The sequence below is a fragment of the Podarcis pityusensis genome, assembly GCF_964106645.2.
Source record: "Podarcis pityusensis genome assembly, chromosome: 8".
Taxonomy (NCBI): Eukaryota; Metazoa; Chordata; class Lepidosauria; order Squamata; family Lacertidae; genus Podarcis; species Podarcis pityusensis.
The window spans coordinates 16,813,487-16,830,422 of NC_138033.1; the positions used below are offsets into that span (position 1 = coordinate 16,813,487).

Sequence of the window (16,936 nt, forward strand, 5' to 3'; positions counted from 1 at the left end):
GTATGACAGTGCCCCCAGCTCCCAGCCCCTCAAGACGGTCCAGAAGGATGTCAAAACAAAATGACTACACATTGTCCCCTTAAATATAGCTCACCCAACAGGTAACTAAATCATGTGGCTGGGTCGGCTTGCAAAAACAGAAAAGTGCTCAGTGGGTATCTAAAACGATACAGTGAGGGGGTTTCTGTAATGTCAATAGTCGGGGAGTTCCAAAGCTACATTAAAGGGCATCCAGGGCAGCTTTCTACCAGCTCCACCTGGTACGCAGGCTGAGACCCTACCTGCCCGTGGACTGTCTCGCCAGAGTGGTACATGCTCTAGTTATCTCCCGCTTGGACTACTGCAATGCGCTCTACATGGGGCTACCTTTGAAGATGACCAGGAAAACTGCAGTTAATCCAAATATGGCAGCTAGACTGGTGACTGGGAGTGGCCGCCAGGGCTACATGACACCGGTCCTGAGAGATCTGCATTGGCTCCCAGTATGTTTCCGAGCACAATTCAAAGTGTTGGTGTTGACCTTTAAAGCCCTAAAAGGCCTCAGTCCTGTGTACCTGAAGGAGCGTCTCCACCCCCATTGTTCACCCCACCCCACTGAGATCCAGCACTGAGGGCCTTCTGGTGGTTCCCTCATTGTGAGAAGTGAGCTTACAGGGAACCAGACAGAGGGCCTTCTTGGTAGTGGCCCCCACCCTGTGGAACGCCCTCCCTTCAGATGTAAAGGAAATAAGCAGCTATCTTATCTTTAAAAGACATCTGAAGGCAGCCCTGTTTAGGGAAGTTTTTAATATTTAATGCTGTATCATTTTTAACACTCAATTGGGAACCACCCAGAGTGGCTGGGGAAACTCAGTCAGATGGGCAGGGTCTAAATAATATATTATTATTATTGTAAACGAGTAGCTCCATGCTAATGCCGAACAGCCAGCTTGCTGCACTTGCAGCAAGTGAACATTGCACAGATCTAAGTGATCAAATCAGCACGCCATCTGTTTGTTATTATCCTATGCATCATTTGTTATACAGTAGCATTGTGTAACCCACTGGTATGTATTGTTTAATGACTCTGTACATGTTGAGTAAGACAGCTGAAGCAGAGAGCAGCCACCATAATGGACAGTTAGCAGGCCTCGTCTTAGCCACACTGAGGTATCTCTTGTGTGTAAGACCCTGAACCTTTAAGAGCAGTTAATGAGGATCCCTTCATAGCTTTAAAAGGAGTTTTGAATTTCCCCAGCACTGCAAGTTCCTTCTCTGTTTGTTTTCTCTGTGTTAGAAAGAGCTGTAAGTTTCAGCTTCCTGAGATGTCTGCCATGGAACTTAGGTGATTTTCTGTCTCCAGCCAGCAGACAGATCGAGCTTCAGGAAGTGGTTTTGTGGTGGCACAACCTGAAAGACAGAACCTGGGGAGAAGGATGCTCTATACATAGAATAATAGAATCGTAGAATTGTAGAGTTGAAAGGGACCCAGAGGAACATCTACCATATTTTTTGCTCCATAAACAAAAAAAGTAAGGGGAAATGTGAGTGCGTCTTATGGAGTGAATGGCGCTGCGCAGAGAGGGAGAACAGCGCAGCGCCCCTTCAGCGACACGCCTGTCCTGCAAAGCCAGAGGAGGAACATGGGGGCTCCTTCTGTTCGTCCTCCCGCTTCGCTAAAGGGGCATCTCCTGACTTCTGCCTTAGCTGTGCGCAGCCACTTTGGGCAGAGGGAGCCTTCATCCCGCTGCCCAGGAGAGGCTGCGCACGGCTTTCCCATGAGGTAGGACAGCAAGACGGATCACTGCACAGCAATCCCGTTTGCTGTTCTGGCTTATGGGATTCAGAATATTTTTTTTCTTGTTTTCCTCCTCCCAAAATTAGGTGCACGTTATGGTCTGGTGCGTCTTATGGAGCGAAAAATATGGTAGTCCAAGCTCTAGAACAGGAGAAAACAAGTTTGCTCCATCTTCCCTGTAACAGCACGTTACATATTTGAAGATGACTAGCAAATATCCACTCTGTCTACACACACACACACACACACACACACACATATTAGGGGAAAGTGCACAAAAATGAATATATTATAGAAAACAACATGCAAACATGCTGATGTATTTTCATGATTTTTTTTCCTAAACCACAAATTGCTGCGGAAATATGGAACACTCATTTTTCAATTTTAAACCAAGAGCACCAAAACTGAGCAGTCCTTCCACCTCCATCTCTTAAAAAATATATTTTTAATCGTTTCCAAAGGGGAAATTTTGTGAAAGGGGTACATACAACTTTTTCCCATCTGCAACTTCTCAGCCATTTCTGATTGGGGCAGTCACAGAAGTTAATTTGTTAGAAAGGATGCGTAATGTAGCAAAAGCATGCCTCTATGAAGGGGTGTTGGCTCTCATTACAGGACAAATTGGACTGTTGACATGGCTTTGAAAGTGTGGAAGAAGAAGGATGCTACTTTTCTGATCTATCTGTGGTTAGGCAGAAAAAAGTCCTAGTAGCAGCAACTTAAAGCCACAAAGTGTGTCCTTTCCTAGCAATTTCCCTGTAATTTGCTCAGAACATCCTCCTTCATTTCCTTAATTGAACCTGGTTCCAAAACACACCTCTTGCCAAGGCATTTCTCGCAAGCAGGGATGGGAGATGCAGAAGCTGGCTTTGAGAGTGAATAATAGAATTGTAGAGTTGGAAGTGATCCTGAGGATCATCTTGTCAAAAACATTGTGATGAAGGAATCAAATAGCATAGGTGGGGAAGAGAAAGAAGCTAGATGCAAGGACTGGAAGGCTACATTTCATTATGGACGATTATGGGTCTTGTGGGATTTTCAGCTAGACTGCTCCAGAAACACAGGAGCTCATCTAATTCTGCCATGTTGGGGAGTGGGGAGGGAAATGGAAAAACTTAGTTAAAAAGAAGATTGGAGAGGGTTTCATTAAAGGTTTGCACAATGGTTGACTTTCATAGTGACGTTGAAATCAGTTTCCTCCCCCTCTGTCACAGGGTTTCCAGTTTATTTGTTGCTATTTATGATGGGTTCCTTTTTCTGCAAATGACCTCACTTCCTCCAGATTGTCTCATAAGGACTTGCACTTTTGTCTGTTGGACAGATGCTCCAACTTTCTCAAGGCACATGTGAATATGCCCACTGGCATCTTTTTGAAAGAAAGAATTCAGGCTGGTCTTTGAGTCATCTCTGGAAGGTTGTGGTTCTAGTCCTCCGTGGAGACAGAGCAGAGTGATTGATCCCCTAGAACACAAGTAAGTTTAGAAAATGTGGCTAGAATATTTTTTTTTGAAACGCTTAATATAGTGAAATAGTTAGAATTATGATTATTGGTAGACATGAATCCAGAAGTTACAGCAACTCCCATATGAGGAAAATTACAATGTTTGGGGGCTTTTAAGTTTGTTTGTTTGTTTTTAGATGTAAACGGGGAATGATCAAGGTGTAGGAAATTTTGTGCAGTATGGAGAAAACGCTAGAGAGGAACTGTTCTCCTCTCTCATAATACTAGAACTCATAAATGCTGGAGCCTGAAAAGATTTAGGGCAGATAACAAAAAGTATTTCTTCATGCTGCACGTAGTCAAGCCAAGAAATTTCCTACCGCAAAATGTGGTGATGGCCACCAATTTGGGTAGCTTTAAAAGTGAATGAGACAAATGCACAGTAGATAAGGCTATGAATTTCTACAAGAATGTGGGGAAGCCTTGCCTGTTTAATGTGGTATCCTACTGCTTTAAATACATGGTGTGAACGTGGCCTCAGGCAGGTGGAAACCCCAAACTGGGAAAACTCAAAGGCAGACCTTGCGCTGAGAAGGAATAATGGGGTTTGGGTTTATGAAGCACATCTGTTTAAGCTGGGAGACCAGCTGAGCATCTTTCATGAACCAGTATATTTTACCTTGTTGAGACATCTGCTCTCCATTCACAACATGCAGCTGGGCCACCTCCTTGGTGCAATGCAAATCGGGGCCACTGAATTTATGAATGAATTAAGATCCAACCCAACATGAAGCGACAGCCAACACAACACAGCAATGCAGTGCAATGCAATGCAATGTACAGTTAGAGTTGGGAACTGATACGCATCTTTTTTTTATTACAAATAAAAAAGTAAACTCCAGACTGTTCTTGTGCTTTGGCAACAGCTTGAGCTGCTAAAACTTCAACATTGCATCACACATCAAGCTGCCGTTGAAAGATTTCACTGAAGGGGCTGACAAAACAGCAGTTTAACTACCAGCCCACAAAAAAAGAAGTGGTATTTCCAGCTTACTTTAAGACACGCAGAGCTCACGCCTGCTTAGCTCATGCCTATTTCTTGACGGCCATGGAAGGATTTGTCCATTTCATTCCTCCGTTGTGCTCGCCTGATGCTTTGCACTCCAACTCCCAACAGACCCAGCCCCTTGGCCAGTGATAATGGATGATGGGGGTTGTGATCTTATGACATCCAGAGGGTACCACATTGACCATCCCTGATCTATCCACTGGGGAACCATTATAGTTCATACTATTCAGGAGACTGAGTGCGTTCCAAGAGAGAGGACAGGCATCTCTGAATGATACTTTAAGCATTAGAGACAGCTTTCCTCACTTAATGTTCTTATCTCATAATCTCACCCTTCTTTTGCAGAAGCTGAGATGACACCCATGAAGAAGGCTCTTGTCCTTGCAATCTATACCTTCTCCTTCCTGACAGGCTTGCCTTCCAATATCCTGGCTGCCTACGCATTCCTGAAGAAAGTGAGGCAGAAGCCAGTGCCCATCGACATCTTCTTGTGCAACTTGACCATCTCTGACCTTTTCCTGCTGTGCTTCCTACCCTTTAAAATGGTGGAGGTTGCCAGTGACATGACTTGGCCTCTTCCTGGCTTCCTTTGCCCACTCACCAACTTCTTCTTCTACAGCAGCATCTACCTCAGCACCCTTTTCCTCATGGCAGTCAGTGTGGAACGCTATCTCTGTGTTGCCTATCCGGTCAAGCACAAGCTGAACCGCAAGCCAACCTCTGCAAGAGCAGCCAGCATCTTCTTCTGGTTCCTGGCCTGCTCCCACTGTGCCAGCATTGTCTATGCTGTCGAATACCACAACAGGACCCCGTCAGACCTTAACATCACCACGTGTTACTACAGCTTCTCCCCAGAGCAGCTCCGCATCCTTCTCCCTTTCCGGCTGGAGCTCTGCCTCCTCCTCTTCTGCCTGCCTCTCACCATCACCCTTTTCTGCTACGTCAACGTGATCTGCATCTTGAGCACCATGCCCAACATCCCTCCCCACAAAAAGAAACGGGCGGTGTGCCTGGCGGTGGCCACGTTGCTCAATTTCGCCATTGCTTTTGCACCATACAACATCTCCCACATTGTGGGCTTCATTAATAAGGAGAGTCCTTCCTGGAGAGTGGAGACTTTCTTCCTCACCTCCCTGAACACCACCTTGGACCCTATCATCTTCTTCTTCTCCTCCCACACCATCCGACGAACCTTCGGCAACTGCTGGTTTGGCATGTGTAGCAAGATCCAGGCTGTTGTGTCGCCCTGCTGTTTGTGTTGCTGCAAGACTCCTGAAGACAACAAAGCAGGAGCTGGACATGTAACTGCTTCAGATCTCCCCAGTGGACTGGCAGGGGCTCCCACCCCTACTCCTTTTACGACTCAGCAAAGATCTGGGTCATCAGATGACTGAGCAGTCTGGAACAAGCATGCCACACAAGGAAGCAAACCTGGTGCTTAAGCTCACAGGAAGCAGAGAACATTAAAATCCAAACAGCATCCCCATCTATAATCTGCCAGTTGTTCTAGTTTCCCAACACAAGTTTTCCATCTGAAGCCATGAACTTACCATTTCAACCTGCATTTTGAACTGGAAATTAACATCACCTTGAAAATGGGGAAACTTGGTTGTTTTTGGCTGGCAGGAATATCTCAGCTGTCGTCGTTTGCAAACATCAAGGATGAGACTGCATCTTCCAGTGATTTCCAGGTGTTCTACCTCCAGAGTAGGGATGGAGGAAAATCCATTTAAAATGGATTTATAGATGGACTTGGTAGTTCTGACCTGATTGAACTTTTCCTGTGTCAGACTGCCTCTTGCACTGAGAACTCACATGTCTGAGCTGCTTATGTGGTGTCAGTTTTCTTTTTTAAAAAAGCCTGGTTATATGCAAATAGTATGCAGGGGTACAGACATCAGTCTCTGCCAGTACATGGGAGAACTCTCTCCACCCACTGGCCACATTTGCCCCCACCTTGGGTTTACGGTCTAATACCTCCTGGTGGAAGGGATGCAAGTGGGTTGTGGGTTAAACCTCAGAGCCTAGGACTTGCTGATCAGAAGGTCGGTGGTTTGAATCCCCGCGACGAGGTGAGCTCCTGTCTGTTTATCGCTCCAGCGGGAAGGTAAATGGCGTTTCCGTGCACTGCTCTGGTTCGCCAGAAGCGGCTTAGTCATGCTGGCCACATGACCCAAAAGCTGTACGCCGGCTCCCTCGGCCAATAAAGCGAGATGAGCGCTGCAACCCCAGAGTCGGCCACGACTGAACCTAATGGTCAGGGATCCCTTTACCTTTACTTTACCTGTTGGTGGGGCTGCCCAGATAAGGGCACTTATAGGCATATGTGCTGGGACCATCCACAATTGCATCCATAATTGGTAAGCTGATAGCTGGCAACCCAAAGTTAGACAATAAATAGCACCCCAATTGTTCTCACCTTTCATTACATTCCTCCTGCTTGCAGCCCATCTGGCTATAATTCAGAGCTGGAAGGATGCCTTGGCTTTTACACAGGAGGTGTGGCATAAAAGGGGTCTGTACATTGTTTACTTGGAGAAGCTTAATCATGAACTCAAAATCACCAAGGGCTCTGCTGCACCGAGAGATTTTGTGACCAAATGGTAACCTTTTTTTATTTAAATGAATGTGATGGACCACCTTGTTCCAGCCAAGTATGATCTTATTTGGAAGAATCACGGAACTTATTTGGCCCTTTGTCTCCTCCCCATGCCCTTTGAACTTTTTTCTTTTCTTCTCCTGCTTTCCCACCAGTATTAGTTACTGCTACCATGTTAATAATGTTGCTTTTTGATGATTTCATGTTTTATATTTTTGTATGGTTGTTTTAATGGTGTACCATTCTTGTCCCTTTAATATGTACCATATAGGTTATATGGATAAAATTTAAAAAATACATGTATGAAATGTCAAGCCACAAGTGGCATTATATTTCTGCAGCGGGGTTTTTCCAAATATTAACATTCATTATGCATATAGTTCTATGCAGTGTTGTATGCATTTGTTTATGTGCTGGTTGCTTGAGGAAACCTGTAGTGAATGTGCATGTGGGGATTGTTTTTTAATGAAAGTGATTTAAAAAAAAATTCTCAGAAAGAATTGATTGTATTTTTAGTGGACGTGGTAAACAAAAACACCCTTGTTTCTCAGAAGGAGCAAGGAGCAAGACAGGAATTGGGGGTGTGGCTGAATTCAACATCAATATTTCCAGAAAATTCAATCCCTTGGGACACGATGGCAGATGGAAGATTAATTCACATGGGCACCCACCAAACCTCCTTAGAATCATAGAATTGTAGAGTTGGAAGGGACTGTGAGGGTCATCTAGTCCAACCCCGGCAATGCAAGATCCTTTTGATCAACGTGGGGCTTGAACCCACCACCCTAAGATTAAGAGTCTCATGCTCTACTACCTGAGCTATCCCATAGGGCCTCATCACTGCCCCATATAAACAGAGTGTGTGCCAGAGAACATCCCAAAACACAAAAAGCTACCTCTGCTCCTGGCTTTTTTAAAATAGAAGCTTTAGCAGGTGCTAATACACACCTCCATGTGCTGGAAAGCTTTCTGCAGACCAATCTAGCACTGTTAAAAGGACAACAGCCAATTTGACCAATTTAGGAGGGCAGCCAGTGATTGTACAGTGGTACCTCGGGTTACATACACTTCAGGTTACATACTTCAGGTTACATACACTTCAGGTTACAGACTCCGCTAACCCAGAAATAGTGCTTCAGGTTAAGAACTTTGCTTCAGGATGAGAACAGAAATCATGGTCCGGCAGCGTGGCAGCAGCAGGAGGCCCCATTAGCTAGCTAAAGTGGTGCTTCAGGTTAAGAACAGTTTCAGGTTAAGTACCGACCTCCAGAACGAATTAAGTACTTAACCCGAGGTACCACTGTACCTGCCTTCTCGTGTGACTGCCCAGTGCAAGACTGCAGTGGGCACTTCACATTTCAGAAAGGTTTGCCTGTTTTCTTTCAGGCAAACCCTGGAAATCTTCCCAGAACAAGGGGTTGCTTGATCAAATTGCACATCCTTTCCACTCTATTGTTCCTGGGCCTAAGTCAGAATTGGGCTGGCATATGTGGTGCAGTGATTACAGTGCCAAGCAAGAGATCAGGGGAGAAGGTTCAAATCCTACTCACTGAGTGACTTTGCACCAGTTGCTATCTCTCAGGATAACCAATACACAGGGTTGTTGTGAGAATCGCATGGAGTGGGGTAGTCAGGTATGCTGCCTTTCACTCTTAAGATGTTTTCTATATGTGCTGCTATGTTGTGATATTTTTGTATAGAAGGGATTTTATTATTTGACCCAGTATTGAATTTTGTATTATTATTTTTTTAGCTTCTGTTATATTTTTTACCTTTCTGTAAACCAATAGGAGACTGTTTTGGTGTTAAGTCACATAGAAGCATATGAAATAAAATAAAGGAATAAGAATGTTGCGTTCATTTTATTTATAAAAATTATTGTGTACTGCAATTTCATTTTATAAGATAGCAAGGTGGTTTACAACGTGTGTATTTGTGTGTGTGGTGAAAACCACCTAAACATTCAAATTGTCAGCTAACCTTCACAGAATATGTTTTCTTAATTGTCCGCATAAGTTTTTGTCTGCATAGAAAAGTTTTCATTAAATGGTGGAAAGCATTCCACAGAACTGGAGTTGATGGCGCTAAAGGTTTTGTTTTGTTTCAATGTCAAATTATCCTCACCAACTCAGGGAATGACCCAAACTCCTGCAGATGATCTTAGTGATCATAGAATCAAAGAATCGTAGAGCTGGAAGGGGTCCTGGGAGTTATGTAGTCCAAACTCCTGCAATGCATTGATGAAAGGTGGCCATCTAACCTCTGCTTAAAAACCTCAAATGAAGGAGAGTTCACCAGCTCCTGAGGGAGATCGTTCCACCATCAAACAGCTCTTACTGTCATAAAGTTCTTCCTGATGTTTAGTCAGATTCTTGTACTTGGATCATTGGATCACACTGGGATATAAGGGTCCAGGCAGTCCTTTGGTACCCTGCACTTCAGTTGGTCAAAGTTTTGTAAATTAATTCAAAGACCTTGAAGTATGGCTAGTATTAGACCTGGGCATGATATAGGCACCCTCCCATCATTTACTTATTTGAAGATAGTTACAAAATCCAGCTATTCCAAGGCAATGAGAAGAGGTACAGGAGCTGACCTTGAGAATGGGGAAGAGAAGTTAACCAGCTGCAAGGGCTAGAGGTAAGAGAAGAAATTCGCATCGTTCTAGTTTTATTATAAACCTACGCAATTCATATTTCCCAAACCATTGACTTCAGATTTACATCTATGTTTGTTCACTGTGTGTGTGATATTCATTTAAAATAAAGGTGTATGCACAGAGTCGCGAACTACATCCACCCCCATTCTGACATTGAATTAGGACTTGCCAGACAAACATGCAAAAGCAAATTTGCAAATTACCATTTACCATGTTGCCTGTGGTGAGCAAAGATTGACTCTAGGTCACTAGACAGTAAAATGTTTGTAAAAAACACACAAAATAGCTTATAGGCGAGAGAGTGTTGCTGTGTTGCTGTGCTACAGATGACTACCAGTATTTAAAAGAGTGGAGTTTTTATTCCTCCCCCCCCCCCCACATCAGATGCTGTTTTCGTGCTAATTTCTACGTCATGTGCTTACTGAAGAGGTAAGATTTGTCACGCAGCCCTCCTTGATTCTTCCTCCTCTGATGGACCTAGCAAGAAAGGTACATCGAAATGGGCACACATCTACTCTTCGGACATGTGCACTACATGTTTCAACTGGGACGCGGATAGTGCTGCGGTCTACACCACTGAGCCTCTTGGGCTTCCCGATCAGAAGGTTGGCAGTTCGAATCCCTGCAACAGGGTGAGCTCCCGTTGCTCTGTCCCAGCCCCTGCCAACCTAGCAGTTCGAAAGCGCGCCAGTGCAAGTAGATAAATAGGTACCATTGCAGTGGGAAGGTAAACGGTGTCATGGTGTTCCATTGCGCCAGAAGTGGTTTAGTCATGCTGGCTACATGGCCCAGAAAGGTGTGGACAAACATCGGCTCCCTTGGCCTGAAAGCGAGATGAGCACTGCAACCCCATAGTTGCCTTTGACTGGACTTAACCATCCAGGGGTCCTTTACCTTTTTACCTATTGTTTCAACTCTTGAGCAGTTGCAGGAATTCCCCAGTCGAGACATCAGCAACCAGCAGAAGGAGTTTTTTAAAGACAACAACAACAATGCTGAAATACTGTTGTGTTTGTTTGTTTGTTTGTTTGATTGATTGATTGATTGATTGATTGATTGATTGATTGTTGCATTTATATCCCATATTTTTTTCCAAGGACCTCAAGGTAATGTACATGATTCCCCCCCCCTCCTTATTTAACCCTCACAACAATCCTGTGAGGGAGGTTCTGCTAAAAGGCAGTAACTGGCCCAAGGTCACTCAGTGAGCTTAATGCCCAAGTGAGAATTTGAGCCCTGGTCTCTAACCTCTCTAACCACAACACAACACTACCCTGAATATATTTTTGCTCCCCCGGGCTTTCCCAGTGGGGGTTTCAGTTTTGTTTTAACAATATTTGTTGGTTTTGTGTTTTTAACAGTTTTTATTATTTTATGTCTTGAGATTGCGGTTTATAACGTGATTAATAAATTAATGGTATTATTATGACATACCTCTCCCACCTTTCCTCCAAGAAGTGCAAAGGGGCCTACATGGTTTCTCCCTGTCTTCGATTTACCTTCACGACGGCCCTGTGGCGTAGGCTAGGCTGAGAGCTTCATAACTGAGTGGGAATTTGAACTCTGGTCTCCACAGTCCTAGCCCAGCGCTCTAACCACTATGCTATGCTGGCTCTCAGTATTTCAGTCACTCTTATTCTGGGAATTCACCACCACACTCAGGGAAAAACCAGTGCAGAATTTTTCCCCATATGAACTGGGTCACAAGCTCGGTAGATCTCATGGTTGATGTGCTGGAATCAGCAGCCACACACAGCTACTTCCCCTTCCTCTTCCTGTGATGTCTAGTTAAGCTGAAACCTAAGCTGTTGCATCACTACAGAGTGCATTTTCAGTTCTCTCTCCTCACTACCTGGTTTCAACTAATGCATTGGAATTGTGACAGGGAGACAAAATGATGACATCGTGCTGCTACACATTTCCCCTAAGTAGGTGTTAACAGTGAGAAAATGGAGAATCAGGGGAAGCCAAGGCTGACATTTATGGCAGCAAATGCACCTTGTTTAACAGCGCTGGGGCAAAAGGTGCACTTTACATTGCAGAATTTGCACAAAAGTAAACCTACAATGCCACATCCCCGATTTCCAACCATGTCAAAGAAATATAAATTTCCCCAGATAGAATACAGCGTTGGTTGCATCCTTTCCTAAATCTGTCGTGCATGTGTGTGTTAGTTATTTGTTTTACAAATAAATCAGTTTAGCTGTAAGAATTAAGCGACGTACATGAATTGAGATGCAGATGGAGGACAGTTTCATAGAGCAATGGGCCATTATCTTCAGATGGAGTTATTCTGAGAGTTGACCCACACAATCAGGAAAATTGCGTGATGTTGCTTAATGTGAAGACTATCCCACTTCTACCTGCAAGTATGGAATTGTGACTTTCAACTCTTCCCCCAATGCAAAGCAGACTTTCTGGATGAAGAATACGTGTTCCTAGCATTTTTTTTACAATATTCATTGACAGGTGTTCTTACCCGCCCTTCACCTTAGGACCCCAGGGCAGGCTACAACAATATGAAAATGCCGTACACAAAAATGGCGAAGGGCTGTAGCTCAGCACTTGAGGTTCTGCTCGCCATGAAGAAGGTCCCAAGTTCAATCCCAGGTAGGGCTGGGAGAAATCTCCTGTCTGAAATTCTGGAGAGCTGCTGCCAGTCAGTGTTGGAGAATACTGAGCTAAATATCCAATGGTCTGCCTCCATATAAAGCAGCCTCCTAAGTTTATAATACTAAAATCAGTTAAAACAATTTACAATCAAGGGAACAGGGTGGGTTCTGATATTGGTATATTTTAGATGCTAAAGTTCAGGGTAAAGAGGTGTGACATCAGCATGTAATGAAACTATATCATATACAACAAAGGTGCCAGGCACACCTCTGTGCGGAAAATCAAAATTCTGCAGTTTAGGGACTGGCCCAGAGAATGCCCTCTGCAAGCCTCCCGCCCAATGGACTTCCAAGGGCAGTGGAAATATCAAGGGGGGGAGCTCTACCAATCTTCCAGCTATTTGGGAGCGAAGATGTTTAGGGTTGCATTCACATGGCAACTTGTCTCATTTTTCCTGACGTTCCCCTGTTATTTTCCACATTATATTTGAGTTTTTGCACAATGTAAATGCTCGTTTCTGTATTCTTTGATTCTGGGGGGAGGAGGGGAGATAATTTCCTTAACCTGGAAAAATCACAGGGGTAAAGCGACAAAATTTGGGTTACTATACCAGCATAATTCCCCCCCCCCCCGCTGTCTTCATCGGGGAACTATAGGGGAACCAGTGCTGCATTTATTTATTTATAAGCTAAACAAGCTATACTTTAGGGCCCCACTCTCTTGGGGGCCCAAAAAAAATTTCAAGGGGAAAGAACAGGATGGATGTACATTTCCAAAATATAAGATAAGAAACAAATAAAATAAAACCTACATACCGCAATAGTGTTTTGTGTTGTGTAGGCTCCTATGATGTAAGTAATGGGCCCCCAATCATTTTAAGTTAGAGCTTAATAATTATGTCACTATTAATAAACTTCTTTTTAATTGTATTTCAGTTCAACAATTACTTTGATAAAATACATATTTTGTTATGTGCAAATGGCTTTAGAAACTGATTAGGTCCAGAAATTACCATATAGCATATATTCAACACAAAAAACAGTGACAATTTGTTGTTGACAAACGACAGCTGGACATATAAAGGGACACATTACCTTTAGTAACTTAAACCTAAATCAAACCTAAATCTGGCCCTGACGGGAACAAAAGAACACATATGCAGAAAAGCAGGAAATAGCAATATTGTCTAATGATGTTCATTGTCTCTCCCAACCCTATCTGGAGTTGCTGGGGATTAAACCTGGGACCTTCTGCATGCAAAGCATATGCTCTGCCAATGAGCTATGGCCCAACCATTTCAAAAAGTTTTTAAAAAGACATCAGATTAATCACAGTGTAATGTGACATTTTACCCTAATTAGCCCTTAAGTCATATGCAATCCAAAATTCCCCTCCCTTCATTCATCGACCCCCATTCCATGACTCACATCTCTATTTTCATGTTGTGTCTTTAAAAATTAGAACATTGTTGCGTTTGCTGGTCCCACCTGAATTGCAGGTTAATCTAATAAACTAGTTTATCGTTACCTAGAACAGCTGGATGCTGAAGGTAAAATTCTTTGACTCAGACCATCAATCAGGATGATGACATTCAAACAAGCTACACCCATGTTCCATGCACCTTATCTGTGCTCCTGTTCATGGCTGCTGAGAACATTTGCTCTCCTCATGCCTTTCTGAATTGGCAACATCCTGGCTAATGTACTGTCCCATCCCAGACTGAAGCTTGCATTTCTCCTAAGGTTTTGGAGGCCCCGGATGCTTGAGCTCCAGAAGGAACCCCCCGCAACTCAGGCAATGGCAAGTACTCCCTGGCTGATATCTCCTTTCCCATGGGCCACAGCAATCTTCAGCCGGATGGAATTACACTTCTCCATCATGGAGCGCCATACTTTAGTGATCCCGTCATCCATGGCGGAGGAGAGGAAGAAGAAGATGAAGGGGTCCAGGAAAGCATTGCATACACTGGGCAGCACAGCCACACTGCGCCACCAGACGTTATCCATCACGATGAAGCCCACCACGTGGGACACATTGTAAGGACCAAAGCAGAGAACAAAGAAGGAGAGTGTGGCTGTGGCCACCCGCACCGCACGGCGTTTCTTTCGCATGTGGAGATGCGACCCAACCAGGACACGGATGCTGCCGGCGTAGCAGAAAGAGGTGATGACCAAAGGAAGGAAGAACAGGACCACGGACAGCTCCAGCCTCACAGGTGCCAACACGGCCAGCTGCTCTTTGCTGAAGTTGCTGTAGCAAGAGGAGCCATTGCTCTCAAAGACCCTGGACGGGATGTCCCTGTTGGTCTCCAGGGCAAAGATGAGAAGCCCATGGAATCCGACGAGACCCCATATCCCCAAGGAGACCAGGCATGAGTAGCACGGCTTTTTGTAAGCCTGATAGTGGATGGGATATGCAGCTCCTAGGAAGCGCCCCACGCTGACCACAGTCAGGAAGCAGGCACTGGTGTAGATTGTGCCAAAGTGGATCAGGTTGTAAAGAGGACAGACAAAGTCTGGCTTGACCCAGTTCACCTTGCTTATCTCCAGCATCTTGAGCGGTAGGAAGAGGACAAAGACCAAGTCCGACATGCAAAGGTTCATCATGTAGATGAGATTGGGTGTCAGGCGAGCCTTGGCCCGGCAACAGAAGACATAAAGGGCCAGAAGATTGGAGGGCAGCCCCAGGAGGATGGTAACCCCGTAGACAACCAAAGAGACCAATGTCTCCCACTCTTCCATAGCATCAGGATCAGAGGGCAGGTTGAGCCACAGGCATTTCCTTTAATCACTGTTTGCCTACCTGCTTGTCCATTCTCCAGCAACTTCTCGAGTCGTACCGGAGGGGTCCCAAACTGAGCGCTGAGTAGCTGTGTGTGTGTGTCAGAGAGAGAGAGTTGAGACACAGTGAGCAAACCACGCTTAAGGTGAAATGGACTGTGAGAGATTGTTCGGTGCAGGTGACCATGAGCCGAGGCAATAAAGCCATAAACTCCCGGAAAGCTAGGCAAGAGCAGGAATTGTTAATGGCCCATTGGGCTTTTAAATACACCTGGATTGAATGGTGGGGTGGGGGTGGGGAGAACAAGTGACTCGGAAGCAGGAACAGACCTCCTTGGACATTTGGAGTTACCTTTAGGGAAAGTGTTGGGAGCATCAACTGGGCTTTGTTGCCTTCTACAAAATTTTGCATCCCTGAAAATCTCAACATTTGACATAAAACAAGCTACTAGCCCCTGGGGTTTTGGAGATAAAGCTCAAATATATGCAGTCATGGGAAAAATAAAGTGCACCCTCTTTGAATTCTGTAGTTTTACATATGAAGACATAATAACAATCATCTGTTCCTTAGCATGTCTTAAAATTAGGTAAATACAACCTCAGACGAATAACACATGACATATTACACATGATTTATTTAACAGAAATAAAGCCAAAATGGAAAACCCATGTGTGAAAAGCTAAGTGCACCTTATGATACAATAGCTTCAACAGAGTCAATAGAATTACTTTTAGAAGCAATAACATGAAGCAATTGTTTTCTGTAGGACTTTATCCATCTTTCACATCATTGTAGAGGAATTTTGGCCCGCTCTTCTTTACAAAGTTGCTTCAGCTCATTGAGGCTTGCTGGCATTTGTTTATGCACAGCTCTCTTAAGGTCCCACACAGCATTTCAATTGGGTTGAGGTCTGGATTTTGACTGGGCCATTGCAACACTTTGGTTCTGTTCTTCTTCAGCCATTCTGTTCTAGATTCACTGGTGTGCCTGGGATCCTTGTCCTGTTGCATGACCCAATTTTAGCCAAGCTTCAGCCATCGTGCAGATGGCCTCACATTTGACTGTAGAATACTTTGGTATACAGGGGAGCTCTTGGTTGACTCAATGACTGCCAGGTTCTCAGGTCCTGTGGCTGCAAAACAAGCCCAAATCATCACCCTTCCACCACTGTGCTTGATAGTTGGAATGAGGTCCTTGTGCTGATATGCTGTGTTTGGTTTTTGCTAAACGTGCCACTATGCATTATGGCCAAACATCTCCACTTTGGCCTCATCTGTCCAAAGGACATTGTTTTGCAACTTCTCTGAGCATTGCATTCACCTTGGAATAAATTTTTTGGGACGTCCACTCCTGAGAAGATTGGCAATTGTCTTGAATGTTTTCCACTTTTGCATAATCTTTCTCACTGTAGAATGATGGACTTAAAATTGGTTGGAGATGGCCTTAGAATCCTTCCCAGTTTCATTGGCAGCAGCACTTGCTTCTCTAAGAACATTGCATCATCTTTCCTCCTTGGCATTGTGTTAAAGCACACCTGAATGCTCCAGACCAGCAAACAGCCAAAACTTCAGCTTTTATAGAGGTGGGCATACTAGCTGATGATCAATTAAGCAAGGGAATTTGATTATCAGTTCCTGCCTGCTACTTAGCCACTTAATTCCTATGGAAGCAGTATGGGTGTACTTAGTTTTTCCACACATGATTTCTCCATTTTGGCTTTATTTCTGCTAAAATAATCATGACACGGAGTCATATGTCATGTGTTGTTGTTCATCTGAGGTTGCATTTACCTAATTGTAAGACCTGCGGGTGGCGCTGTGGGTTAAACCACAGAGCCTAGGACTTGCCGATCAGAAGGTTGGTGGTTCAAATCCCCAGGACGGGGTGAGCTCCCATTGTTCAGTCCCTGCTCCTGCCAACCTAGCAGTTCGAAAGCACGTCCAAGTGCAAGTAGATAAATAGGTACCACTCCGGCGGGAAGGTAAACGGCGTTT

At 44.4% G+C, this 16,936-nt stretch overlaps 1 protein-coding gene and 1 pseudogene across 2 annotated transcripts; one reads left to right on the forward strand and one right to left on the reverse strand.

Moving 5' to 3' along the window:
- The first annotated feature begins 3,112 nt into the window (after nucleotides 1–3,112).
- LOC308483614 (free fatty acid receptor 2 pseudogene) lies at nucleotides 3,113–6,286 on the forward strand (annotated as a pseudogene). Its single transcript, XR_013991456.1, has 2 exons — nucleotides 3,113–3,252; nucleotides 4,636–6,286. The product of XR_013991456.1 is annotated as a free fatty acid receptor 2 pseudogene (transcript).
- Nucleotides 6,287–13,951: 7,665 nt separating this feature from the next.
- LOC308483132 (G-protein coupled receptor 42-like) lies at nucleotides 13,952–14,902 on the reverse strand (the record flags this gene model as incomplete). Its single annotated transcript, XM_081016717.1, has 1 exon — nucleotides 13,952–14,902. One exon carries the CDS (start codon nucleotides 14,900–14,902, stop codon nucleotides 13,952–13,954), a length of 951 nt encoding a protein of 316 aa, XP_080872843.1.
- Nucleotides 14,903–16,936: the final 2,034 nt, after the last annotated feature.